Here is a 26,795-nt window from a genome sequence, read left to right on the forward strand (position 1 = left end):
AGGTCCCTCTCCCTCGGGCCCTCCCTCTGACCCTCCTCTCTCAGGTTCTCCCTTAAGCCTTATCTCAGGCATGGGTCCCCCTCTCACCCAGAGTCTCACCATAACTACTCTGAAGTCATCGGACTGAGTCGGGCTATAATTTAAAATACGTTTATTTAGTGTTTCCATTTGTTTCTGTTGTGTTACACAAAGCCGTTAAATAAATACATTCTCCTAGTCACTCGAGTACACACCTACTCGCTATACAGATGAGGTAGAGAAGTGGGTGGCCGGCAGGAGCGGCTGAACACCGAGCAGGGTTGTCGTGTGTAAATGCCCCTCTCCTCCCAACCTCCGGACCTGGCTGAACCACGCCCAGGACCCACGTCTGAGGGGCTGGTGGGAGCAGGTGGCCGGGACCCGCCTGGCCCTCAGCTCGGCTGCCCACCCCCACAGCCCCTAGAGAGGCTGAACCCGGGGACTGGCCCCACGACAGACATGTTTTCTTCAGAGATCTTCTGCCACATGAAAGAGAAGCACTTTAGGAGAGGCTCCATCAGCGGGAGTTGCTTCTTTGCTTAGCAAGACATTCTGATATATATTTATATATAAACAAACCAGCCAGCAGACATTTTCAGTCTGCCTTGTTTTAAAAAATACTTTTCTTAATATTTATGACAAAAATAGCTAAATGTGGTATTTAATTTAAAAAATATATATCCTTCCTCTGACTTGCCACCTTTCCAGACCCAGTAGTGACTGGCTACAGTCTTGTCGAGGGAGCGTGCCGCTCCACCTGCTCTGGGCCCCAGCAGCTAGGGATGCGTGGGGACCACCAGGATGCACCATAGCTCACCCCCTGTCCAGCCAGGCCTGCAGAGACTGGGGGGCAGGTCCACATCTCCTGCCACTGAGGAGCCCGCCTGGCTCCTTTCCAGGATGGGCCTCCACAGCAGTTTTTCACGGGGTGTTCTCTGAACCACAGGAGAATAAACTTTACTATTTACACTATAAAACAGGGACAAAGAGACCCACATCAACATAAATAGGTTTTCTTTTAAAAACACAGTTCCCTGGGGTTCCTGGAGCCCCTGGGACTCCGAGGAATGCCCTAGCTCAGTAGTTCCCGCTTCCACACTGCCTGCACCCTTGAAGCACAGTCACCCAGCCGAGCAGGACAGGCCCAGGGCAGAAGCTCCAGAGCCAAGGCTGCCATTCACGTCAATGTGGGAAGGAGAGGCCCACGCTAAGGAAGGGCACAAGGTGGACCAGGCCACACCCCAGCCACCCAGACCACACCAACACACACGCACGGGCACATGCTCACTCACATGCACACATGCATACACATCACCCGTGCTTCCAAACATACGCACACATAACACATGCATACAGAACAGGCATATGCTCAGATGCATGCATCCATGTACGCACATGCACACCCATGAACACCTGCATATGTTCACACAGTCGTGCCACGAGTACATACATGTGCTCACACGTATGCACGTGCACTCATGTATGCATACATATCACACGTGCTTGTGCACATGCAACTCATACAAGCACACACTGCACATGCATGCACACACCACCCCCATAGACATACTTAAGCACATATGCACACGAGTGCTCACACTAAGACCTAACCAGGTCAGTGTCGGCCATCCTTTCCCCTTCTGGCCAAGGAACACAGCCGTCCATCTGCCAAATCCTAGCCCCAGACACACTCCATCACGTCTATCCCCACCCTGCTTCCCCCACAGTGACACAGAGCAAGCTGTGCCTTCCTTGTGAAATAAACGCTCCAAGGGGCTGACCCTGCCCCTCTCTGCCCATGAATACCCCCTGGGGAAGGCAGGCCAGCCTTGCCACCCCAGGCCCCAGAATCTGCATTGAGGGGCTGGAGTGCAGGGCTGTATGCCCACAGGCGCCCTTCCCAGGATGGCTTTCCTGGGGGCAGCAGCCTGGACCTGACTTCCAGAAGCCCTGAGGGAGGTGGCCAGACACAGCTTGCTTTAATTCTTTAGAACAACGACAGCAACATCTCTCTTGACTTAGTGGTTTCAAACACAAAGCAGATCAGGCAAAGAAGTCTGGGGGGAGGGGGGGAGGAGAGAGGAAGGGGCCCCTCCAGACTGGAAGAGTCACAGCCTGGAACATACTGGGGACAAAGAAAATAATTATTATATATTAGTTAAATTAAAATAACTTAAAAGTCACTGATATCACTCCAAAGAGAAGTGCTTGATGTCAGAGGGAGACAACAGTGCCCTCCCTCTACACCTGGGTAGCTGGCTGTCCCTCTCCTAGTGGTTTGACTCTAACCAGAGCTGCTGGAGGACAGCCAACAGGCTGCCACAGAGGCCCTGTGTGGTCACGAAGGTGCACCCGTACTCCTCAGAGGGAGCCTAAGTGGTGAGGGGCGCTGTGACACAGGAACTGGACTCTTAAGGACAGACACAGCCTGGAAAGCATCAGTGCAATGCTGTCGGGTTCCGGGGAGGGAGAAGCAGAGGGTATGCGGAGGTCAGACCAGGCTGGGCTCCTGCCTCCGCCTCATGCCCAAATGTGCTGGGGGCACCTAAGCCGGGGCTCAGTCTGCAAGTGTAGATGCCTCTGCTGCACACTCTGCCTGCAACCCCATGGCGGCCTGGCACCTGGCACTAACCCTTGCAGGTGTAGACCTCCTCCCGCTGCGTGCACTGCCTGCACTCCACGTAGCAGCACCAGCGCACCTGGCACTGGCAGGGCCGTGTCACCACCCGGCTCTGTGTGTTGTGGCCTCGCCCGCAGCAGATGCTCTCACAGTTCTTCTCGCGGTGGCACCTGCGGCCAGCAGTGCCTGGGGAGAAGCGGCCGGCCAGGCAGAAACTGGGCGAGTCATCCAGGTGCACAAGCTCGGGTGTGTGGGGCAGTGGGTCACCACCTGTGCCCGAGGCCCGGCCCCTTGGCGGTGAAATGGCACCCGCCTCTCCGGCAGCCTCATTGGTGGTGCTGCCCACCTTGAGTGCTGTCTCATACTTGTACTTCAGGCGCTTGCCCACCTCATGGAAGGGTGCCAGCTGCCGCCAGCACGTCCGCACGGTACAGGAGCCTGACACACCATGGCACTTGCACGTGGTCTCCACCCCAGCCTTGATCACCTGGAGAGAGGGATGGAGGAAGGTGAGCATGAGGGCCATGCTTAGCAGAACAGAAACCAGACCCCACAGATAGCCCCAGAGGGGCTGAAACCGGCACCCACTCTAGGCCCAAACCCCAAAGCCCCCAAACCCAGGCAGGGCCCAGAGGGCCACCACTACCCATCACCCAGGCTCCCTGGCTTACACACCCATCCCACTGCCACAGATCGCAGAAATCCTATGGCCAGAAGTGTGACCTCTAGAGTGGCCACCACAGCACCTATGGCCCTGTGGAGACACTCCACTCCCACCCGGATGTCCTTCCCTATGTCTATGGCTGCCCCTACAAGGGCAGGGAAGGCTACCCTCCAGCCCCACCATCAGCACCCCATCAGCCAGTACCTAGCAGTCTACTCTCTGGAGAGTTGCACACCAATGGGCAGGACTGGCCACTGGTGTCTATAATTGAGCTGGCCACGTCCCTGCCTGAGCATCGGGAACTGGTGCTACTGCATGTATAGGTGCCACCCAACTGAGCCAGAGGTAAAAGGCAGCAGGCCAGGGCAGGAGCAGGTGTGGCCCAGCACCAAGCTCTGCTCAGGCTCTGGGAAGCTGCCCGAGACCCACACAGGGTCCTTCCCCTTCGAGGACTTGGGTGTCACCTGCAAAGTCAGGAAGTCAGGCCAGCTGCCCCATTGAGTCTCCTGCCCAGACTGCCCACACAGGGGTCCCTGGAGGGATGTGGAGAGGAAGGGCAAGGAAGCCCTTCCCAGTGGCCCAAGCCAGGCGTGAATTCCCAAGGAGGGCCACATAAGGGGATTAAGAAACATAGCTGCTCCGGGGCCACGCAATGGAAGAGTCGCACTTAATGATACTTTGCTGAGAAACATGACAAATTTAATTAAAACACTACTTACCCAGGCCTGGAGCTAATGGAGCACTTTTCATATTCTAACTTTTCGTTTATAGCTACACAAGGGAAGTACAAAGGAAAAGAAAGGGTCTTGCCTGGGGGATTTAATCTCCCCACACCCCTCCCCAGAGGACTGAAGGAGGGAAGGAGCTCCCATCCATGACTCAGAACTCCAGCTAGTCAATAAAGAGTCTAACAGTAGGCTCGCTCTAATTACATCCCCCAGGCTAGGGCTCCACATTCCTGGCGTCCCCTGCCAGTCCCAGGCAATGGCTGAGCCTGGGGGGGGGGGGGCAACTGGTGGCCCAAGTTGTTGGGGAACTAAGGGGGCAGTGATCCACCCACAGAAAGGACCACAGGTAAGGTCTGATGCCTACTCCAGTGTTGTGGACCCAAGAGCCGAGGGACTACAGGGAGGGTAAAGGGTGGCAGGAGCCAGGCCCAGCCATGCTTGCAGCAGCAGCCCCCAGAAGGGCCCAGTCAAAACACCAAGATATTTCTTTTCCTGAGTCTCCTGAGCTGGGTTCCCTCAGAAGAGAGTCCTGGCCACAGATGAGATCCCTGAGGCAGAAGCATCCCCCAACAAACTCTTGGACCAGCGCTGCACCCCAGCTCTTTCCTGGGACCTCTGGCTTGCACAGTTTCCAGACTGCCTCCACCTAGTTCCCTGGTAACAGGATCACCTACCCCTCCGCCCTGACAGGCAGGGCTCTCAATCTGTCATAATCCTAGATAGATGGTACTCATCACAGAGACCCTCCTGGTGGCCTTGACCACCCAGGGCCAGACACAGATGGGCCCAGACCCACCTGGCTCTTCCCCAACCAGCAGAAAGTAGGCTTTCCAGTTCTACCTCTCCATGGGGGGAGACCACAGGGCACTCTCCACAGCAGGCCATGGGCACCCTTCAGGGGAGGCCATGGGACACTCTCCATAACAACTAGAATCTCCATCTATCTGGCAGGTAATGAGCCTTACATAAACAGGAAGACTGGAAGACAGTGGCTGGTACCACATGGCTAGAACTAAAGCACAGAGACAGTAGATCTCACCTCCTCCCAGCCCCCCAGCCTTCTCTGAACTTGGCCTGCCCCTTCACTCCCACCCCCACCCCCCCACCCTGGACCCCACCCCCGCCCCGCTTGCCTTCACACCCACGAGGTTGTTGTGGAAATCCACACGGGCACGCAGGTCCTTGCTTGACCGCCGGCCCAGGAACTCCTTGACGAACTTGCTGCTGTACTTGAGGTTGTCTCCGCAGCCACCCCACTGCCAGGCCTCTCGGTTCTCCAGGTCAGGGGCCTCATCGCAGGTACAGCGTTCCATGCGGCCTGCACTGCAGGCCTTGGCCAGCGCGTGGGTCAGGCCAGCCGAGGAGATGGCATAGAGGAAGGCAGTCTCCTTGAAGCCTGAGGGAGCAGCAGGGCTGGTCAGTGGTTGCAGCGGAAGCAGCCCCGTCACTATATGCAGCTGAACCACTGCATTCCAGATGAAGCCCCAAATCAGAAACTGCTGGAACCCTCTCATGATCAACTTGGTGGGGAGAAGGGGAAATACCTGCCTGGGCTGACAGCTCTCTTATATGCATGGGGAATCCACAGGTACTGTGGCCTTGATTTTGCCTGGCGATCAGAGACCCCATCCATCCGGGTTTCCCACCCACCAGAATAGCCTGGGGCCCTAGGGGAGCCCTGCCTGGGCCTCAGGTACCCAGTTTTTAAACAAGACCATTGAGAGGCTCAGATGAGAGTCCCCAGCAGCTCCCAAGTGCAGAGGGAGACAGGGGAGATGAGGCTCTGTGCTCTGGGCACCAGCTGAACCCCTCCCGTCCCTGCCACCACTAAGCCTTGGCCACAGGCTTGTGGAAAAAGCCATCAGAGCTCCCTAGTGCCCTGTCAAAACTGCCAAAGGTTCCTAGTCCCACCAGCAACCATTCAGGCCTGTCTGGGGACAGGGCAGGAGGAAGGGATGGGGGCCAGAGGGCGGGGACAGAGGAGTTGGGAGGGGAAAGGAGGGTCTTCTTCTATGCCCCCAGCTCCTCCCCCTTGACCCGGGCCCGGCCACCCCGCAGCCCTGCCTCCAGTGCACCACACCTCGTTTGAGCAGGCTGGCACGGTAGCGGCCCTCCAGGGTGCAGTTCCAGCGCTCAAAGCGGAACTGGTACTGGCACTCAAGGGCGCTCATGCTGACCGCCTCCACCAGGGTCTCCGCCACACCGGGGTCCCGGCGGCACATGCGCCGCTGCTTCCGCTCCAGCTTCAGCCGGTCGCAGGCCTTGTAGTGCGCCTGCACAGCTGCCTCTGGCTCCAGGGTCAGCGGGAGGATGGTCAGGGGCTCGCTGCCGGTCAGCCTGTGCAGAGAGACCAGGGTGAGCACCACCCCAGAGGAAGAGCCATTGTGCACACCCTGGTGAGGGCTCAGGAGGCCAGGCCTCCAGAAGGCACATACGCCACACCCACTGTCTTGCCTGCTTACCCAGTTGGGGAAGCCCTGCTTCTGGACACCCACCTCTGCTGTCCCCAGCTGGGGTGGGCCCTTGGGAGGGCCATAACACATTCCTTGCCCTCTAACAGTCTGTACACACAGCCCGACAGATCTCCCAAAACACCTGCACCACAGCAAACCTCCCGACCCAGAACCCAGGTGCCACTGAGAAGCTGGCCAGTTTCTCCTGTAGCTCTGCCCAACGCTCTGGCCCACAGAGTCTGTAGCCTGCTCTCTGGCCTACCCCCCCCCCCACCTGCTCCATCCAGGGAATGACAGGCCTGGCCTTCTCTCTGCTATGGCCTCAGTGTCCCCAGATAGAGCAACTGTACATCTGGGCCCCAGGCATGTCCATGCCCAGCCACATCCAGACCCTCAGCCCTTCAGAGGGAGAGATGCCCACCTGGGCAGGGGAAGGGGCAGGGCTCAGAACTCCCATTCGAGCATCTTTGGAAACAAGCCTCCCATCCCAGCCCACCTATGGGAACCAAGGTCCACTCACCATGCCCCATTCTCCCTCCTGCTACCACTCAAAAGGCCACTCAGGGGCACAGTGGCCACCAGGCTAACTTCAAGAGCCACAGCTTTCTGTAGCAGAAGGGATGTGGTGGGCCCTCCTAGAACCCCACCCTATAGCAGACCCCCAGAAGTGATGCTCCTCTGGGGATAACCTAGGTCCTGGCTTTCAAAGCCTCCCTGCCCTCCGCTCCCTCTCACCCACCCCCCATACACACTTCAGCATGGCCTCTCTGGCCTTGCCTGGGGTGGGTGCATCTACCCTGCTGAGGGCCCAGTGGGGCTCTTAGATTCTGAAGGGACTGGGCCTGCCTCACTCACTCCAGTCAGCTCCCTGAAGGCAGGAGCCCCAGCAGGGAGCCAGGAGCTGCTGCAGGGACACCAGGGCAGAAGGCTTCAGAGTGCAGAAAGGAGTCGCAGGCAGGCAGGAGCAAGGCACCCCTGAGGGTGGGGCCATACAAGCAGGCCCCAGACCAAGGATGCGCCCCCATACCCCACCCCTTCCACACTCTAGCTCTATTAGAAGACACCCCAGGTCTGGGCCCTGTTTGCCACATGCTCAGAGAAGGCATGGCACCAGAGCAGAGCCCTGGAAAGGTCCCTACCAGCTTCAGCCCCTGCAGACTTCACTGCAGGGCAAGCTCTCCTCTAAGTGATGCTCTGAGCCAGGAGCCCCCTTTGCCACCGCCACCCCCATGCACAATGGGAGACCAGCATGGGCGAGGGCTGGGGGAGAATCCCAAAGGTCCCTGAGGCACAAGAGGGGCCAGAGTGGGTGGCCCAGTGGTGCAGACAGAGAGACAGCAAAGCCTTGGAGGAGAAGGTGCCTGTACGCTCTGAGTTAGGCTGCTGTGCTAGAGAGGCAAGCATGCCAGCCAGTGACCTGCACCCCCAATGCTGCTGCAGGAGTTAGTGTTTCATGCCTTAGGGCACAGTGACACAACAGGGACTGCCATGGGCGGCTTCGTGGACTTCCAGGCCTCCTGCCCAAAGACAGCTGCTGAGGCAGACGGGGAACAGGCTGGGGCCTGCAGACCCCAAGCTTGAGGCTGGAAAAGCCATGCTCCCCACACAAAGGCAGCTCACACAGTGGAGACTTGTCCCCAGACAGGAATGTCAACAGCTGTGCCCAGAATGAGTGCCAGGCAGCAGAAACCCTGCAGCCTCCAACCTGCACGAGATTAACCAAGTTCCAGGCAGTGCCAAAACATTCCAGCATCCAAGAGGACCCCCTAAAGGCAGGGCCAATGTGGGGGAACCTGGGGCCAGCCTAGAAAGGGCAGCTGTGAGAATGAACCAGGAGAGGGAAAGGATGGTAGATGACAGTGCCTCCCAGTCCCTTGGAGGCTGAGGGCAGGAGTCCCAACACACCCAGGGCCACACTGCTTCCTAGAGAAGAGGGCAAGGGTCCCCTTCCTGAGGTTGCATCCAGTCCATGCTGTACATGGGGGCCGAGGGCAGGTGTCCACCTGTACCTGGGGCCATGCTACCTCTCAGTCTAGGGAAGCTGAGGACAGGGGACCCCCATACCCAGGACTTCTTCATCCACACTGCATATGGGGGCCGAGAATGGGTCCCCGACACCTAGGGCCAACTGTGCCCATACTATACATGGAGGTTGAAGGCAGGGTTCCCCCATGCTCTAGAAGTGGTGTGAAGCTGGAACCCTGCTGCAGCCACACTGTTCTGCTCCCAAGGCAACCCCTCCCTAACTTTCTAACACCAGCACCCAGATGGCCCCTGCCCCAGACCCCCTACACTGCCAGGGTGTGTTCAGTGTGTGGCCTGCCTCGGGGCTCATGGCCTGGGATGCAGAGGACAAACCCTTGTGGAGGTGACAGGTGGCAAGATAAGTGGGCAGATGATGTGCCGGGTGTGGGGAGGAAGGCTGGTCTGGGTGAGTGGAAGAGGTTCCAGTGACAGGGGCCAGGGATCCAGGACAGAAAACCCAAACACATAGAGTAACCACAGCAGCGCTGGAGGAAAGATGAGAGGTTTATAAAACACTCCTTGAATCAGGAAGGCTATTCTCAGAGTGAATCAGAATCTAGAAGACCTTGAAAAATTAACAAATTTAACTCTAAATTACAATCTCCACAAAGTGAAAAAGTAGCATAGAGTTTTAAAAAACAATAGACAAAAGTCAGGAGAAATGTTGCAACTCTAATCCCAAACCAAGGGCCAACTTCCTTTGCTTGTGCTTGTGTGTGTGCGCATGTGCACCTTTGTGTATATCTTTTCCTAAAGATAAATAATAAAAGGCCCTGCTGCACGTGGCTCAGCAGTTGAGCATCGACCTAGGATCTGGGAGATTGTGGTTTGATTCCTGGTCAGGGCACATGTCCGGGTAGTGGGCTTGATCCCCATCAGGGGGCATGTAGGAGGCAGCCGATCAATGACTCTCATCATTGATGTTTCTATCTCTCTCTCCCTCTCCCTTCTTCTCTCTTAAATCAATAAAGACATATTTAAAAATAATAATAATATAAAAGGAGTCTATTGCAGAGGACACAGGATATCAACATAGAGTTCAAGGGTAGGAAATACAGCTGCTGTTAAAACTTTTAAGAGACTCCGCCCTACTCAAAGAAACACAAAATAAAATGATATTTTTATGTTATTTTTCATTCATCAGATGAGCGCAAATTGGTGTCTGATAAGATTATTGTCAAGGCCAGGAGAAACAGATGTCCCTCCATGGCTGGAATTCTGGACTGGCATATCTATAAAAATCACCCACCAGTTCTCTTTCTAGAAATACAGGGTACAGATATATTACCTTAAAATGCACATGCATAGGCCCTGGCCAGGTAGCTCAGTTAGTTAGAGCACCATCCCAATACACTGAGGTTGTGGGTTCAAACCTGGGTCAAGGCACATAAAAGAATAAACCAATGAATGCATAAATAAGTGGAACAACAAATCAGTGTTTCTCTCTCTCAAAATCAATAAATTAAAATTTTAAAAATGTACATGCATGCACCACTCACACATTATCCAACACAATGCTGTCATACAAAAACACTGCAAGTACTGTTTGTTATACAGTAGTCCCCCCTTATCTGCAAGAATATGTTCCAAGATCCCTAGTGGATGCCTAAAACTGAGGATTGTACGAAACCCTTTATATACTGTGTTTTTTCCTATATATACACACCTATGATAAAGTTTAATTTATAAGTTAGGGGCAATAAGAGATTAACAACTAATAATAAAATAGAACAATTATAAAATATGCTGTAATAAATGTTGTATGAACATGGTCTCTCTCTCTCTCTGACAACCAATTTGATCACCAAGACAGGTACTCAGTGTCTAACAGGTGGGGAGTGACTACAGCATGGAAACACTGGACAAAGGGACAAGTTATGTCCCGGGTGAAACAGAGCAGACAACGTAAGATTTCATCATGCTACTCAGAACATCACACAATTTAAAACTTATGAATTGTTTATTTCTGGACTTTTCCATTTAATATTTTCTGACCACAGGTAACTGGAAATATATAAAACAAAACTGAACACAAATTAAGGGGCTACTATACAAAAGACTGGAGACTGACTAAGTAACTGGGATCCACCCCTCCATGGCATACTTGATCTGCCTGCTTCAATGCTGTGTATATGTCTACAGGTACACGGCAACCCAGGACATAGATGGCCTAGGGCAGAGGAAACACTCCTCTCCCTCTACCCTGTGAGCTTCTCACACACTGTGCTATGCATGCGTGACCTATTCGAAACAACATTCAGCATATAGCAGGTGGCACAGGTGAGCCCCCACCTTACCCACTCCCCAATGCAAGCTCTCAGCCCTGCATGCTAGCCTGGGTGAGGAGCCTCTGCCCACTCAACCTGTCTCAGCCCAGAAAATGGCCCAGGTTTCCTGGCACAGCACAGGCCTCGCCCGGCTCACCCAGCCAGCCCAGCTGCTCAACGCAGCTGCTGCACCTCCCCTGCTCCCCCCACACACACCCCAAGCAAACGTCTGGCCCAGGACAGACAAGCTCACAGGCCTGCACAGGCAGCCAGTAGAGGCAGTGAGCCCCGGGAGACTGCCCACAGGCAGCAGCCCCTTGACAGGCAGCAGAACCCCTCAAACCCTGCTTAATCCAGCTGACCGCTTCTCACAGTGCTGAGCCCACTTCCCAGAAAGAAATAACAAGATCTAAATGCACTTTACTACATTCAGGCATTTCCCTTTAATCTTCAGCATTCTCCTAAGATTCAATATGGCCAGGGAAGTATGAAATGCAATTCTCACTCAAGAAACAGTCAAATACTTAAAGAAAAATTAATATGTATCCTTCTTAAACTATTTTTAAAAATTCATGTGGAAGGAATACTTCCAAACTCATTTTATGAAGCCAGCATTACTCTGATACCAAGACCAAATAAAGACACTACCAAAAAAAAAGAATTACAGGCCAATACCCCTGATAAACATAGATGCAAAAATTCTCAACACTCTATTAGCAAACTGGATTGGACAGTACATTAAAAGGATTATACACCATGACTAAGTAGGATTTATACCAGGAATGTGAAGGTGGTTCAACATCCATAAATCAATTAATACAACACATCACATTAACAAAATAAAAGATAAAGCCCATCATCTCAACAGATACAGAAAAAGCATCTGTCAAAATTCAACATCCTATTATGATAAAAACTCTCAACAAAATGGGTATAAAAGGAACATACTTCAACATCATAAAGGGCATATATGATAAACCCACATTAACATCATACCCAATAGTGAAAAACTAAAAGTGTTTTCCTTAAGGTTAGGAACAAGGATGCCCACTTTCATTGCTTTTATTTAACACAGTACTGGAAGTCCTAGCCACAGCAATAAGACAAGAAAAAGAAATAAAATGCATCTAAATCAGAAAAGAGGAAGTAAAACTCTCATTATTTGCAGATGGCATGATACTATATATAGAAAACACTAGAGACTCAGAAAGAAAAAAACTATTAGAACTAATAAATGACTTCAGTAAAGTTGCAGGATACAGAATCAATATACAGAAATCAGTTGCAATTTTATACACCAATAATGAACAATCAGACAAATTAAGAAAACAATCCCACTTATAATTGCATCAAAAAGTATAAAATACCTAGGAATAAATTTAATGGAAGAGGTGAAAGATCTGTACTCTGAGAACTGTAAGACAATGAAGAAATAAATTGAATACAAAAATAATTGGAAAGATATATCTTGCTCATGGGTTGGAAGAATTAAATTGTTAAAATGCCCATACATAAATCTACAGATTCAATGCAATTGCTAGTAAAATACTAATGGCGCCCTAGCTAGTTTGGCTCAGTGATTAGAGCATTGGCCCTGGGACATACCGGCCAAGAGCATGTACCTTGGTTGCAGACTCTATCCCAGGCCCAGGTTGGGGCACTTGTGGAGGCAACCAATTGATGTATCTCTCTCACATCGCTTTCTTCCTCCCTCCATCCTCCCTTTCTCCCTCCCTCCTTCCCTTTCTCTCCCTCTCCTTTTCCTTCTCCCTTTCACTCTCTCTGAAAAGGCAATGGAAAAAATATCCTCAGGTGAGGATTAAAGAAAAATACTAATGGCATTCTTTTCAAAACTAGAACAAATTATTCTAATATGTATATATGGAACCACTAAATACCCTGAACAGCCACAGCAATCTTGAAAAAGAACAAAGTTAGAGGCATCGCACTACCTGATATCAAACTATACTACAAGACTATGGTAATCAAAACAGCATAGCACTGGCATAAAAACCGACACATATATCAATGGGACAGAATAGAAAGCCCAGAAATAAACCCACCCCTATATGGTCAATTAATCTATGACAAAGGAGGCAACAATATACAATGGGGTAAAGGCAGTCTCTTCAATAAATGGTGTTAGGAAAACTGGACAGATACATGCAAAAAAAAGAAAGAAAGAAATTAGACCACTTTCCAACACCATATACAAAAAAAAACTCAAAATGGGTAAAAGACTTAAATGTTAGAACTGAAACATTTTCTATAAAGTTCCTAGAAGAAGATATAGGTAGTGAACTCTTTGACACTATTCTTAGCAATATATATACACATATGTGTGTGTGTGTGTGTGTGTGTATCCTTGAGCAAGGGAAACAAAAGAAAAAATAAACAAATGGGATTACATCAAACTAAAAAGTTTTTGCACAGTAAAGGAAATCATCAACAAAATTAATGAGAGGAGATATTTGCAAATGATACATCCAATAATGGGTTAATATCCAAAATATATAAAGAACTCATACAACTCAATGCCCAAACACACATACACATACACATACACACCCCAATCTGATTTTTAAAATAGGCAGAGGACCTGAATAGACATTTTTCCAAAGAGGACATATAGATGGCCAACAGACATATGAAAAGATGCTAATAATCGTCAAGGAAATGCAAACTAAAACCACAATGAAATATCACCTCACACTTGTCAGAATGCCTGTCATCAATAAATCAAAAAACAAGTGTTGCATTGTTGGTGGGACTGTAAATTGGTGCAGCCACTATGGAAAACAGTACAGAGGTTCCTCAAAAGATTAAAAATGGAACTGCCATATGACCCAGCAATTCCACTTCTGAGTATCCAAAGAAAACAAAAACACTAATTTGAAAAGCTATATGCACCTCTATGTTCATTACAGCATTACTAGTAAAAGGCAAGATACATAAGCAACCTAGATGTCCATCAATAGATAAAGGGATAAAGAAGACGTGCTGCATATATGTGATGGAATATTATTCAGTAATACAGAAGAATAAAATCTTGCCATTTGTGACAACATGGATGGATTTAGAGGGTATTATGCTAAGTGAAATAAGTCCGACAAAGACAGACAAATACCAAATGATCTCTCCTATATGTGGAATCTAAAAAAAACAAATGAATAAACTAAACTAAACTAAACAGAATGATCCACGATATAGAGAACAAACTGATGACTGCCGAAGGGGAGGCAGGACATCAGGGGGATGGAAACGATAAAAATAAAACAGTCAAAGCAACTCAAAAAAAAAAAAAAAAAGAACGAAGCTGGAGGGCAACACTACCTGATTTCAAGACTTATTATAAAGCTCAGTAACCAAGAAACTATGGTGTTGGTGTCAACATAGACAAATAAATCAAAGGAACAAAATACAAAGTCCCAGAAATAGGCCCACACATATATGGGAAACAAATTTTGTTAATAAAGTTGCAAAGGCAACTTGGTGCAGAAAGAATAATATTTTCAACAAATGGTACTGGAGCAATAAGCAAATAAACAAATAAATAAGTAACTTTGCTCCATACTTTCTACAATATACAAATATTAACATATTAATTCAATATGGATCAGACCTAAACGTAAAGCCTAAAACTTTAATACTTCTAAAAAGAGGGAAGGGAAGGGGAGGGGAGGGGAGGGGAGGGGAGGGGAGGGGAGGGGAGGGGAGGGGAGGGGAGGGGAGGGAAGGGAAGAAGCCTTGTGCTCACAAGCTCCTGAATCCCTCCCTACAGAGCGCAGTGGGACCACCATCCAATCCCCACAGCAACCACACCAGGCACAGATGTCCTGCAGGAAGAGTGGGAGTTTCCCCCCTTCCCCGGGGATGACTATCTTTTCTATTCTTTTCGGTGTCTTTCCATAATGAAAGTTCTTAACTTTTTTAGCCTTCTTCTGTCTATGTTACTTCTACCTGGTTTTAAAACCCACCCTATTATAATATCATGAATATAGTCCCCTAAATATCCTCCAAAAGCTCCCCATCTTGCTGTGCACCAGTGCTAGGAAGTGAGGATCCTCTACCCTGTCACATCCCCTCCACATGCACAAACTCACATGGGAAACAACGGTGCCCTAAAGGCTGACAGAGAGCTACAAGGCCAGAGACTGGGAAAGTGTGCCCGCAGAGCCAGAACACGCTCACTATGTAAGAGAAAGATACTCATCTTGCTTGAGGGTCTGTTAAGACAGCTGGCATCACCCTCATTCAGACAAGGATGGCCACAGGCGTCCCTGTCTACTCTGGGTCTTAAAGAGAAGCTTTTACCATTTCACTGTTATGTATAGTTCGCGAAGTGTCTTCCCTGTATCAGGTTAAAGAAGTTCTCTCTGCTTTTAGTTTGCTAAGTGCCTTTTTTAAAATCATAAATGGATGTTGAACTTCATCAGATGTCATCCCTGCACCTTCTGATATGTGACTTTTCTCCTTTGATCTGCTAAAGTAGGGAATTCCCACATTGGACACCAAGTGGTCCTGGAATGATGTATCTTGGCGTTGCTTTGTCTGGGCCTTTTGCATCTGTTTGTAATTTTCTTCTCTGTGTTCTTCCTGCTGAGTTTAGGTGCCTTAGTGAATGTTCTTTTTAAAATTTCCTGGAAGAGCTGTGTCAGATTAGAATTGTGTCTTCTTAACTATTTGGTAGAACTTGCCACGAAGCCATGCAGGCTGACCTTTTCTCAGTGGAAAGATTTCGTTTCTGGTCCAGTTTCTCTCTACTGGGATTTTTGTTTTATTTTTCTAAACAGCTTTATTGAGACATAATTCGCTACCATAGAATTTAAACTATACCATTCAGTGTTTGGTAGGATATTCACAGATATGGGCAAACAGTCAATTTTAGGATATTTTCATTGCCTCAAAAAGAAAGCCTTTACCCTTCAGCAATCAACCCCACTGCTCCCCCTGCCCTTGCAACCACTAACCCACTTCCCGTCTCTGTGGATTTGCCTGTCCTGGATGATTCATATAATGGAATCACACATTATGAGGCTGTCACTGAGCACGTTTTCAAGATTCATCCATGCTGCAGTGAGTGTAAGTGCCTCACCCCTTTTTATTTTCAAATAACGTCCCACGGTAGGATGGAGCACATATTGTTTCTTCCTCAGCTGACAGACATGTGAGGTGTTCACTCTTTAGCTCTTATATACAATGTCACTATGACCACTCACATACACATTGGTGCTTAGACATGTTTTCATTTCTCATGGGTTTTGTCCCCAATGGAACTGCTGTGTCATAGAATAAATCTCTGTTTAATTGTGGAACTGCCAGAGCTTTCCACAGTAGCCTCACCGTTTACATTCCAGTGCCCCAATTTCTTGACTTATTATGGTATTAGTCAACATTCTATCTTGAATTTGTTTCTGTTACTTTTCAGGGTTTCTTTATTTCCTCTGAATTTTCAGATTTATTGGCATAAAACTCTTCATTACATTCCCTTATTTTATTCTGCAGAATGTGTGAGATGTTCCCCACAGGAGGACACATGTCCTGAGCCTCCTCCTCAGTCAGGCTCCTCAGATGTTTCCAAGACCTTCACAGACACAGATCTGTTCATCTCGAATGCAGGTGTGTTTTTATTTTGTTAACTTCTCACTACTGCTTCATTCCCTCTGCATTCTTTGGATTTGGCTAACTGTTCTCCTCATTTCTGTGACAGATGCTTGCTGAGGACTTTCAAGTCTCCCCATTTCTAAAATATGCATTTAAGCTGCCACTGTGACTGCTTTAGTCTCTCCAAAACTGCAGCCTCAGGTCACCAAGCAGAGCCTGAGTCATAGCTCAGGTATTGAGTCTTGGTCACATTGCATCCTTCACTCTCCTCCCTTGTTTCCTTATCTCAGGACCCATTGAGTTGGTGTATTAGCTCCTTATGTCCTCTCTGGACCTGTCACATGTAGCCTAATTAGCTAGGACCTGACCACAACCCTGCCCCTCAGTCTTAGGCCTGGGCATCCTTTCTACTGGCGATGCCTGTTTTGTTTCTCTTTCTCTCCTCTCTTGCCTCCTTTTAGATTGTTTTTATTATTCCATTTTCCCCTTTGTTGTCTGAAGTTTTACATTTCTGTTCTTTTCATGAATACCCTCAAAATGACATGAGTCTATAACTTACCCACATCCAATATGGTCACCACTGGCCCCTCTGGGCAATAGGAGGACTGAGAGCACAACTCCACTGAGGCCGTTGAATGCTGTTGTGTACTTAGTTCTACTTTTAGGACCTGACAAGAGGTTGTCCAGTGCTCCCTGTCCCTTCATGTGACTGTCTCCTTGCTTTATTCCTTCCGGTGTCGGGAGTGCAGCAGGGCACTCCTCAGGCCTGAGCTGCGCATCTATGTGTCCTTCAGAGCAACTCTTGCTGTAGCTGAAAATGTCTTTATTTCACTTTACTCTGGCCAGTTACTTTCTTTCACACACCAAGTGGACCGTCCTGCTGTGTCTCCTGTGAGCAGTCAGCTCGAGGACCCAGAAGGGTAACCTGTGTTTTGTTTTCTCAGAAGGCTTTCCAGTTCTCTTGTGCTCAGCGTTTTGCACTTCCAAGTATATTCCGGCCCGAATCTTCATGTTTCTGCTTGGAAGGACACTGGTGCCTCTTGAGTCCTCTTGATTGCTCCCAGCAGTTTCAGGAAATCCTTGGCCATTCTCCCCAGACACCACCCTGTCCCCACCTCTGGGCCCTGAAGATGCGGGGCCTCGCCTGCCCAGGTCTCACGCCCTCTCTGTTTTCCATGTGCCTCCTGCCCAGGCTTCCCTCCAGTAATTTCTCCTGACCTATCTTCCAGTTTGCTAATTCTCTTCAGCAGTTTCTAATCTGTTTTCAAATCAGCCCATTACTTAAACTTTCTCCCCAGTTCTACTTGGTTTTTCCAGACTTGCTAGGTCTTGGTGAGACCTGCTTTGTGCCGCACATTGACTGATCTGCTGCCATCATTTCGGCAGTGCTTCAGATGCATTTCCTCACAGAAACTGTTCTCAGGGATAACCTGAATCAAAGGATAAAGAGACCCACATTCGCACCCATACAGAACCTCAGAGTGCGACCTTATTTGGAATAAGGGTGTTTGCAGATGTGATCAAAGTAAGGATCTTGAGACAAGATCGTCCTGGATTAGGTCCCGTACTTTTGAGAGCCCACCCCTTGACCACCTGAAGCAACTCTGCAGAGACTCCACCCCAGTGCCAGAGAGAGTGTGAAAGAACCCAGGATAGACAGAGTCAAGTCTGGGGATACCCATCCCTGAGGGCCAGGCCTGAGGCTATCATGCCCACATGCTTGGGGAGAGGGGCTGCCCGTCTGAGGGCTCAGCTGGTCACATACCATCACACTTGCCCCCAAGGGCAGCCAGGTGGCAGATGGACACTGCTAGATGGGGGCTGGGGGTACAGGTATGAGCCAGGCCAAGGCCAGAGACGTCCTTGTCCTCAGGGTCCCACCCCTGAACAGCCTAGCAAGGCTCAGCCCACCCTGCCCAACAGCTCCTGTCCAAGTATCTTGGTACTTCCTGCTGGGGGTGGGAGGGGGTGGCTACAGATTTTGACGGCCCTTCCTCCTGCCAACAGGCCTGGCCATCCCATGGGCCACCCTGCCCGCAAACTTAGCTCGCTGCGCGTGGGGGGAGCCGAGACCCTGAGTTGGGCGGAGGGGAAGAGGCTGGAGTTCCAGAAGCCGCAGTGCCCTGCCAAGGAAACCTCAGCCCCACCAGACGGCATTTAATTTCTGTGTGAATCAAATTCAAAACAAATTCCAGCGCTGAGACACAGGTTCCGAGATTAACCCTCCACTCTCCTGCAGCCTGTGGCCTCCACCCAGCACGTGAGCGGCAGAGGCACTGACAGGGTCTGGGGGCTTCCAAGGGCTCTACCATCACCCAGTGTCCAACATGCAAGGAGGCCGAGACAGGAGGCTATGGACAGAAGGCCATGGAAAGGACGGCAGTCCCACATGGACAGGCCATTCACACTGGGTGGAGACCTCGTGTGTATAATGGTTGTCGTCTCCGTTGGCTGGGAGAACCACCGGACCCCAGCTTCCCCACCTTATAGGACCCCAATATTCCAGGGCACAAAGAGCTCTCAGCCCCCAGTTCTATCACTGACCAGCCACCCAACGGGAGCGTCTCACCCAGGTCCAGCCACCCTGGAGATCACCTGGCAGACATATGACTCAGCAAACTCCAGGGCACCAGGACCCACAGCACTAAGAGAAATGTCCCTGTCCACCCTTGGTGGCCCCCAGAGAAAATAACTCGCAGGACCTGCAGACCCTGAGGACCTCTAGTTGACTGGCCCCTTTCAGGAGCAGATGCTGGACCCCAGAGTGGAAAGGGGGGACTGTGGAACCCCAGCTTCACTGATGCCTGAAAGGAAAAGATGAGCAGCAGTGGCTTCATGGAAGAACCAGAGCAGCCAAGCAGCCTCTGTGTCCCAGTTACCACACCCCCGCAGGCCACCTCTGTGTCCCAGTCACCATACCCCAGACCTCACAGATGGTCACAGATCCACAGGGATGTCATATGAAGAGACAGGTAGGAGACCAGGAAGGAGCTCAGATAGCCCCCAGGGGGACCCCATCTTGGCCACCACCAGAGTCACCTCGATGACTGGCTTCCTTCCTGGAGCTGGCCCACCAGGTGCAGGGCACAGACAGGGTGGCCAGGGCCGGGAGGAAGCAGCTCTGACATGCTCTGATCTGGGAGCCCCTGGCAGCCTCTCCACACGGTCCAGACCACTTCCCTGGCCACATCTACCTCAGGTATCGCTAAGAAAAACAAATGCAGCTTGAGGCTTGCCTTTTTCCATTCCCTCGTCCGGCTGCTGGTCTCGAGGTGCAGGGCCTGCCAGCTGGGCGGCCGGGCTTCCTCCTGTGGCCAGAGGCACCAGGCCAGCAGAGAACCACTGGGAGGGGCAGGGGAGGACGAGGGCTGGTCCTCGGGTCATAGAGCCTGGCGGCCTCATGCCACCCAGGTCGGGGGCTGCCCTTCTGTGGCAGCCCCAGCACAGCCACCTGCCAACCAGACTGGCCTAGCCCACAGATGTCCCTTAATGATCAGCCCTCTTGGGAAAGCAGGCTGGTCATCGCCCAGCCCAGGCCACCAGGTCTGCAGTACAGCCAGCCACCCTGCCCCACCCTCATCCAGCAGAGCCCCAAGCCTTCACCTCACACCTGCACCCTGGGGACTCCAGGGAGCCCTCCACCCCTTAGCACAGTGCCCATGCCACCCGAAAAGTCAGCTTCTAGATGTCCAGGTTGGTGGTCTGCTGCACCTGGCCCACCATCCATGCACCCAAGGCCAGCAGGTATGGGTGCAGTAGGCAGACGTCAGAGCCAGAGGTAGCAGGGGGGCTGGCCTGCCTGGTGAATGAGTGTCTCAAACCTCACACTGGGCTCCTGGGCCTAGAGCCAGGGGGAAGGGACCACCACAGGCCTCCAGTCGAGCACAGTTTGGAGGAGATCCCATGAGGGACCTTCCTGGCCTCCTTAGACTTGAGCTCCAGCTACAATAAAGAATGATGCTACTGGGCTGTCCTATGGCTTCCTAGAAGAGTTGACAGCTGAGGCCAACCTAAAGCATGGCGCCCTGCCCCCTACCTGCCAGAGGCTCACCTCCAAGTGGGGCCTGGCCTTGCCCACTTCCCAGACAACTGTGCCTCCTCCTAATCTCCCCCTCCCGCAGCCTAGTGAGAGGGGTGGGTACCACAGGGGTACCCACCACCTGCAGGGACAATACACAAAGGGAGCTAGTAGTGCCCCCAGGCCAGGATTAAGGGGGCTGAGTGTTGGCCCTTGACAGGTGTCATTTTTCTGGGACCAGGTGATCTGAGCCAGGCCCTTATCAGCTCATCACTCCTCCTGAGTCCAGGGCCCAAAGCCCACGGGGAGGAATCGTGTGCACAGATTCTTTCCCAGGAGAAAATCTACCCACACACTTCCCCTATTGTCCTCGACATCAAGAGGCCCCTGGGCGGGCGGCAGGCAGTGCCCTTGGCTGGGGCCACCCTGGAGTCAGGGCAGGGTCCTGCTGGTGCCCAAAGTACTGCAGTCAGGTCCAAGACCATAGTGGCAAGGACAGGAGCAAGATTAGGCCAGCTGTCTAACCCCCCCAATCCAGATGGCCACCGGCTGTGGCAGGACGTCTGCTCACACAGCTGAGGGAGCCAGGTGGCCGTGGCTTCCTCCTCACCTCAGGCCCCAGCGCAAGGCCTGCACATAGCACCACTCGTCACAAGGCCCCAGCCTAGGGCCCCATTCTGGCCCCATGCTCCCACCTGCCTCTATCTGGTCTGGTTTAGGGGGCCAGGATAGAGGCCCCCAGGGACTGTGGAAGGGGACCAGGGCTGGCTGGGGCCAGCAGGATGGGGGGTTCGTGGCGCCCCAGAGAAGACTGGCTGGGAGAGGGGAGAAAGGAGGGACAGACATTGGAGACCAGAGATGCAGGAAGTGGCTGGTCCCCCCAAAGAATCTCCTCAGTCTGTCCGCCTGCTCCTTCCACCTGCCTCCCCACTCCTGCCCCAGGCCTACCTAGGGGACCTCAGTCCCTCTGAAGGGTCATGGGTACTGGTAGAATCCCCCCTCCTTTGAAAGCTGGAAACCAGGCCCTTCCACACACCACCCTCTATCCTCCCTTGACCTGAGTGTGCCCCCCAGCCAGAAGCCCCACCCTGCACACCCCCTGCCTGACTTTTGGAGGTCTCATCCACATCCAAGGGCCCTCAATAGTCTCCTTGTGGCCCCTCGGCTGCCCTAGACATGGTGATAAGGTCCTTCACCTGGGTACCCCTCCCCTGGTGCAAAACCACTCCCTCCTGACATCCCTCCCCTCCAGTACTCTGCTCTCCATGGCCTCTCCCTGAAACTCTGGATCCAGACACAGCTGTCCTGAGGTGGGTCTCCATGGACAGCACCATCCTGACTATCATCCAAACTCCTAACTGCTCAGCTCCAGGCACCCTTGGCCCCCAGCCAGGGAGTCACCTCCCTTACTGCCAGTCTTCCTCTGGTCACCCATAGATGAGCTTCAGCCCCCAGCCCCAAACAGAGGCCCCGGTGCCCCATTGGGGCTGTCCTATTTTCTTGGCAGCACCCTATCTTGCTCCTCGCCCCCTCACAGGCCCACCATGCAGCCTCATCATTCTATAACAGGGTTGCCCCTCCAGGGACCAGCTGGGTGCCCCCCCTCTGAGAAGCCAGCAGGCATGTGGCCACATGGACTCCCTCAGTTGGGCTGGGTTCATGGAGAAGCAGAGGGAGCCCTCACCTCCCTGATCCTGCATACACAGCCCCTATGACAGCAGCCCCTCCAGAGCAGTGCTGGGGCAACCTCTTCAGCCAGGGCCCCCACCAGGCTCCCAGACCAGACTCTAGTAACCCAGCAATCACCTGCACCCTGGCTCCCCACACATCCAGGGCTGGGGACCAAGCTATGAAGACCGGTGGAAGCAGCCTCTGCATACAGGGGTCAGACACCATGCTGTCACGGGTTAAGAAACCAGGTTCTCCCCAGTCCAAGAAAGATTCTGAACATATAAAGAACTCTTACAACTCAACATCAGAAAGAGAAACTCAACCAAAAATTGTGCAAAGGAACAAAATAGACATTTCTCCAAAGAAGACACACAAATGTCCAACATGCCCATGAAAAGGTGTCACCTTACCAGTCACCAAGGATGTGCAAATAAAAACCACAGCAAGAAAGCAGTCACACACACCAGGATAGCTAGAATAAAAATAATTAAAAATTATAAAACCAGAGAATAGCAATCATTGATGAGGATGTGGGGAAATTGGAGCCTTTGTATACTGTAGTTGGGAATGTGAAATGGTGTCCCCACTGTGGAAAACAGTTTGGTGGTTCCTCAAAATATTAAATATAGAATTATCATGTGACCCAGCAATTCCACTTTAGTGTATACCCAGAAGAATTAAAAACATACGTCCACAAAAAAACTTGTATACCAATGTTCACAGCAGCATTACCCACAATAGCCGAAAGGTGGGAACAGTCCCAATATCAACTGAACAGATGAGAAAAACTGCATGTGTCCATCCAATTGAATATTTTCAGTCACAAAAAGGAACAAAGCACTGAAACACACTATAACATGGATGACTATTGAAAATGATATGCTCAGTGAAATAAGCCAGACACAAAGGCCACATATCATATGATTCCATTTCTATGAAACATCCAGAACAGGCAAATCCAGAGACAGAAAGTGGATTAGTGGTTGCCAGGGGCTGGGGGTGGGGCGGTGGGATATGAGGTTTCTGGGGCGATGAAAATATTCTGGAATTAGATAGGGTGCTGGCTGCATAGCCTTGTGGATGAACTAAAAAACACTGAACTGTCTGCTATAACAGGGTAAATTTACAGGATGTGAGTTACTTTTCAATAACAAAAAGTCTCACACCTACTTGGCCCCTACAGTGCCTTAGCTGCCTTTCAGATCTGCTCCAAGTACCCCTCATATGTCAGTGCCAATGCCCATCCTGGCTGGGGGAGCCCTCAGTGCCACACCTGGTGCCACCTCCTCCATGCAGGCCTCCAGGCAGCCTGGACCAGAGAGGTAGGACCAGCCTGCAGACCTCACATCAGGGCCCCACTCCCCCAAGCAAGCCTATAAATGCTTCCTGCAGAATGGGGGGGGGGCAATACTATGAGACAGCCTTGGGGCTCATGATACCCCTTTTGAAGAATAACCCCGTTAGAAGCCACAGGCCTGATCACCTGGGGCAGCCCTGTGATGCAGGTCTAGCAACCTCCTGGGGGCCTCTGCTGGGGGCTGCCTAAGCATGCACCTGGATCTCTAAGAAAAGGGCAACAATGTGCCTTGGAGCCAGACACAGTTCGCAACAAGCCCCAGACCCAGATCCTGGCTACCCACTCAGGAAGTAGCAGGGCCCTTGTCCTGGGGTCTGGGGAGTTCCTTCCTGAAGGTTTCAGCACACACCTGAGGATAAGGCCAGGAAAGGGGCCAGGTGCTGGCGGGCCACCCCCCCAAAGGCAGGCCAAAACTTTCAGTCCACCCAGGTCCATGAGTGTATATCCCCAACTCACCAAGAGACCCAGGGCAGCCCTCCTGCTAGGAGCCAGGCTCCCCCCTCCTTCCAAGAGGGCATTCAGCCAAGGGTTCTAGGCCCCCCAGCATAGGCATCTCCAAAGCCCCGGGAGAACCAGATGGAAATGCCACCTGCTAATATGCCAGAGAAGAAGAGCCAGGCCAGGGGGAAGAGAGGAGAGCCAGTGGGCGGCCTGCAAGGTCCTGCCTAGTGGCCAGAGGCCAGAGGAGGGCAGCAGGAACAGGGCAGCAGCTCATGGGTTGGGTTGCAGCCTCAAGAAGGGGGCAGGGAGTACTCCCACCGCCCACGTGACCCTCCCCCAGGCCAGCCTCTCTGGGTTTCTGGGCTGTAACTGGAGCTGCCCTGACTGTGAGCCTCGGTGCCAGGCAGAGATTTCGGAGAGGGGGAAGGGATAAGAGGGCCTGGATCAGGTCCTTCCTCCTGCTCCCTCTGCCCTGTGCACTGCACAGGGAGGCCCCTGGATCCAGCCGGACCCTGCCTCCCTTGGGCCATTTCCTCCTCCTTCTCCCTCTGGCTTCTGCCTCTTTGCTGGGCCAGGAGAAAGGACCTTAGACCCCAGCTCAGCAGGTCACCATGGGCCAGAGGCAGGACCTCCATACACAGTAGCATAGAGCAGAGTGTGTGTTGCCTCCTCTCCTCCTCCCAGGTCTGGACCCCCTTGGGAATCAACTCTGTCCTGACATTGTCCTGAGGAGTATGCTGGGCATGGACCCATCCAGTCCCTGGTCCTTTCCTCCTTCTGCCTGTCCAGCTGGTGCTGGGCCTGCTGCCCTTACCCTCCAGATCCACCAAGCAGAGTTTTGGCTCTTGCCTGCTGCCAGGGGTGACAAGTGCCTCCAGCAGAACCAGCTGTCACCAGGGCAGCACATCTGCCTCCTATACTCCCCAGGAACCTCACTTGATGAGGCCTTTGAGGCCAAAAAGGAGAGCCAAGTCAGCAGGCCGGAGGAGCCATGGGGCGCCTAGCTTTCCCCACATGCCACGTGCCTACCAGGACTTTTCTCTGAGAAGCAGCTAAAATATACACTAACAGCTCAAAGACTTCCCCAGAGATGCAGAGTGAAGGAAAATCAGGGAAAGAGGGATGCTGCCTGGGGGAATGGGGGGTGGGTAGCTGGGAGCTAAGACCCCAACCTCCCCCTGAACTGATCCTCCCCAGGAGGAGTGGGGCAGCAGCAGAGACTCTAGGCAAAGCGCAGCTGGAGCAGACAAGCCAGAGCAGACAAGCCCCGGGTGTGTCTGGAGCCTGGGGAACAGACCTGTGGCTGGGCCAGGACAGCAAGAAGGCACAGCTGGCTGACAGGCCGGTGTGACTCACCCATGGACCTGTGGCCAGACGGCCATCCTCTGACCCTCCCTCTGCCCATGAGGGTGAGGTGAAGGCTGCACAGATGGCGTGCAGGGGTGTGCCAGCCTCCACACAGCCTGGGCCCCAGGCAGGGCCAGACCCACAGATAGCCAGGAGAGTGCCTTGGGGTGGGAGCTCCAGGTAAGACATGGAGCTGACCCTGGAAGACAACCCCCAGGAGAAAGGAACAGAAGGAGAAGGGGGGAGAAAAACACAAAGGAAAAGTTTCCCATGAAAATATTTTATTTTCTTTGAGAACAGGATACACCTGCAGGGCTCCTCGCCCAGTCGGCCTCTCCCTGCCCTGGCGGTGCCACATTTCTGGACCAATAGGGCCCTCTGCCGGCCAGGCCACCGCCCGCCGGCGAGGGGGCCAGGGGCTAGGGAACAGGTGAAGGGTGAAGGGCGGAGGGCGGCGGCTCGGGTGAGGCCGAAGGGCACCTCGGACTGGGGCCAGGGGGAGACAGTGGGCCATAGCTTCAGGGTCAGGAGTGGGGCGGGAAGTGGCGAGGCTGAGAAGAGCCAGAAGGCTGCCCTAACGGTGCCACCCCAAACTTAAGTATGCCCATATGCGTATCATAGCGAGGGTCCCCAAAGGTTGCTGGGTTGGATATCCCAGATCTGGGAGCAAGGGGCTAGGAAGGGCAGGAAGGAACGGCGGAGAGGGACGCGCGGAAACCACGCACACTGCTGCTGCGGAGAAGCGCACAGGGCAACGACCCCCAAGACGGCGCGCGATGGCTTTCACGGCCCCGCTGGGCCCTGCGCTTCGGCCGGGTCCCACAGACGCGCTCCCGCGGGCCGGGGCCGAGCGAGCGTCAGAAGCAAAGCGCAAGAAAAATAAATTCCTCCGGCTTGGAGTTATTTTTTTTTCCTTTGGGGCTCAGTGCAAGGAACATCTGGATTTTGTACGTATTTTTTTGTTGTTGTTAAATTAACTTCTCGAGGAGAGAAAGGAGGGGGAAGCTGCAAGGGGGGTGGGTGGGCAGGGGCTGGGAGGTTCCAGCCGTTTGGCAAGAACTCGGCGGCCTAAGGGATCCGGGACCACACCTTGGTCCCCGAGCTCCAGGGAGCCCAGCGCTCGGCTGCGGCCGCGGCAACGACGACTCCGGACTCACAGAGGACAGCAGCCCCACGCCAGCCCGTCAGGTACGCGGGCCCCTGTCCCCGCGCGGTGCGGCGGGGACACGGACTCGCGGACCCAGCGACGCGCGCGCCGCAAACAAACAGCTCCAGGCAACCCGGCAGCCCCCGCCAGCCGAGCCCCGCGCACCTGGTCGCCCCCGCCCCCGCGCCGCCCCCGCCCGGGGCCTGCCCGCCCGCCCGCCCTCCGGGCCGCCAGGCACCTACCCGAAGTAGGCGGCCGAGGGGCGCAGCGCGGCAAGCAGCAGCGTCAGCGCGAAGGCCACGGCCAGCCAGCGCGCCAGCAGGGGCCCATCCAGCATCTTGCCGCGCCACGGCGGCTGACCATCGCGCTCCTGGCCCCGCGCAGGGCGCCCCGCGGCCGCCGCCCTCTTATAGCGCCCGGAGCGCCAGGCCGGGG

At 52.8% G+C, this 26,795-nt stretch overlaps 1 protein-coding gene across 1 annotated transcript; it reads right to left on the reverse strand.

The window, feature by feature from the left end:
* Nucleotides 1-135: 135 nt before the first annotated feature.
* WNT9A (Wnt family member 9A) lies at nucleotides 136-26,795 on the reverse strand. The gene is made up of 4 exons (XM_081135187.1): nucleotides 26,603-26,795; nucleotides 6,111-6,367; nucleotides 5,164-5,426; nucleotides 136-3,125 (listed from the first exon to the last, which is right to left on the reverse strand). Exons 1-4 carry the CDS (start codon nucleotides 26,695-26,697, stop codon nucleotides 2,646-2,648), a joined length of 1,095 nt encoding a protein of 364 aa, XP_080991313.1. The 5' UTR covers nucleotides 26,698-26,795; the 3' UTR covers nucleotides 136-2,645.

The sequence above is a fragment of the Miniopterus schreibersii genome (assembly GCF_964146895.1).
Source record: "Miniopterus schreibersii genome assembly, chromosome: 4".
Lineage (NCBI taxonomy): Eukaryota > Metazoa > Chordata > Mammalia > Chiroptera > Miniopteridae > Miniopterus > Miniopterus schreibersii.